The sequence below is a fragment of the Seriola lalandi genome, unplaced genomic scaffold (genome assembly GCF_002814215.2).
Source record: "Seriola lalandi dorsalis isolate HSWRI2012SDOR001 ecotype SW California unplaced genomic scaffold, Sedor1 jcf7180002054569, whole genome shotgun sequence".
NCBI classification, from domain to species: Eukaryota; Metazoa; Chordata; class Actinopteri; order Carangiformes; family Carangidae; genus Seriola; species Seriola lalandi.
Genome location: NW_019525122.1, coordinates 12,086 through 14,359, shown reverse-complemented (window position 1 = coordinate 14,359; position 2,274 = coordinate 12,086). Strand labels below are relative to the sequence as shown.

Sequence of the window (2,274 nt, the reverse complement as noted above, 5' to 3'; positions counted from 1 at the left end):
CCGTTAACAGAGGAGTCCTCCAGTATGTAAGAAACACGGGCATTCTGGTTCCAGTCAGCGTCTCTGGCTTTCACTGTGAATATAGAGAGGCCTGGTGTGTTGTTTTCTACAATGTAGGCCTCATATGAGCTCCTCTCAAAGACAGGCGCGTTGTCATTCACATCAGAGATCTGTAAGGTGAGAGTGACGCTGCTGGAGAGGGGGGGGACTCCCTCATCAGAGCAGGTCACTGTTATATTATAATCAGAAGCTCTCTCTCTGTCTAATTCACTGTCTGTCACTAAACTATAGAAATTATTGGTTGTTGACTTCATCACAAAAGGAATATTATTATTCATAGTACACTGGACCATACCATTCTCACCTGAGTCTGCGTCCTGAATATTTATCATTGTTACAACAGTACCGGGATTGGCATCTTCTGATATTATGTTTGATTTTGACATTATATGAATATCGGGTTTATTGTCATTCATATCAGTGACATCGATCATCACTTTGCAGGAATCAACTAGTCCTCCATCATCACTTGCACGAACGTTTATCTGAAATGCTCGAGATTTTTCATAGTCAACATTTCCTTTCAGCCGAATTTCACCACTTTCATCATTCACTTCAAATAACCCACGTGCATGATCTAAGATACTTGAAACTGAATAAGTTATTCTACCATTAGATCCATGATCTGAATCTGTAGCAGTAACTGTCAGTACAACTGTTCCTACTGGTGCATTTTCTTTAATGGAGGCTTTATAAATGGGCTGTGTAAAAACAGGAGCATTGTCATTAGCGTCTAAAACAGTGATCAGAATCTGCATTGTTCCTGTCATCTGCGGCTCTCCCCCGTCTACCGCCGTCAGAACTAGAGACAAGTGTTCATGCTTTTCTCTGTCAAGAGGTTTCTCTAAAACCATTTCCACATTTTTCGTTCCATCTGCTTGATCATGTAATTTAACAATAAAATTGTCTCGTGGTTCAAGTCGATATGTTTGCAGTCCATTTGAACCTACATCAGGATCAACTGCACGATCTAATATGAATTTAGCCCCACTAACGGCGGATTCACTGATCTTAAATCTGACGTCGTTCTTTTCGAAGGATGGAGGGTTATCATTAACATCTGTGATTTCAATAGTCACACTGTAAAATTCCATCGGATTCTCTAATATAATCTGAAAATGCAAAGCGCAAGGCGTCGTTTGTCCACAGAGCGCCTCTCTGTCTATTCTATTTTTGATAAGGAGGACTCCTCTGTCGTTATTCAGCTCAATATATTCGTCACTGTCTGGAGTAAAAATGCGAGCTTTACCAGATTTTAGTCTTTTAACATCTAAGCCAAAATCCTTTGCCATGTTCCCAACTAGAGAACCTTTTGGCATTTCCTCAGGAATGGAATAGCTGACCTGTCCGAGCACCGAGCTGAGAGACAGAACCCACAAAAACAACAGTACTTGCCCTCCCATTGTTCTGTCCGACGTTATCCCAGTGTAAACAATAGACGCCTTTTGGACATTAGTCTTCCCAAATTTAAAAGTCAACAAGGGTTTCAAAATATATTCCTGACATGAAAAAGGATTAGACGTCCTGTATCTTCGGTAAATTCCGGATGGAGCGCTTTGCTTCTGACTCCTTCTCTCTCTAAAATAAAGACATGATGGGAGGGACAAAGAGTCTGCCGTAAATCTCATACAAACTGGCCAACAGCGGCACTCTGAGTTCATAAAGTCAAATTGCAGCTGAAATGCACACAACAAATCGACATGCTTAGATTAAGAATAAAAAAAGAGAAAAAGATCTCCTGTGAGTTCGCAGTTCTGTGTGACACAACAGTTAACTGAGAAACTCACTGGGACCTAAATGGGGAACATGGCATGTAAATGTTAGATGTAAATTACATTTAGTAAAATATAGCTAACACCTTAAAAAGTCGAAACAAAACTAATTGGAAAAAATGGTTTTAAACATGGAATCATGTCGCTCTCCAAGGTGCTGAAATTAAGAGGAAAGTGATTTAAAGGCGTGACTTCAACAGAGGAACAGACAATTAGAATATTCTAACCTCTAGAGGGAAGTCTGGTTCATCCAGGATGCTCTTTTCATTCTGTATCCGCTGCATCGTCCCTGTAGAACTGGGGTCCATTATCAGCACGTTCTGACTACCAGCTCTGCCGAACTTACAGTCACTCTTTCTGGAGTCAGTTGTCCTGCACACCTCATAATTGTACACGTGTTGGAGAGTCCCTGTCCCCAAAGTGTCTGAGTAACGTGGTGGAT

General features: G+C 41.0%; 1 protein-coding gene across 1 annotated transcript in view; it reads right to left on the bottom strand.

The window, feature by feature from the left end:
* Positions 1 to 1,575: 1,575 nt before the first annotated feature.
* LOC147818527 (protocadherin gamma-A2-like) overlaps positions 1,576 to 2,274 on the bottom strand; it is a 3,381-nt gene continuing 2,682 nt past the window's right edge. The window contains exons 2-3 of the mRNA XM_087176773.1: positions 2,060 to 2,204; positions 1,576 to 1,638 (exon numbers count right to left, since the gene is read on the bottom strand). Coding sequence (XP_087032899.1) covers positions 1,576 to 1,638; positions 2,060 to 2,204 — 208 coding nt within the window. The remainder of the gene's footprint in view (positions 1,639 to 2,059; positions 2,205 to 2,274) is intronic.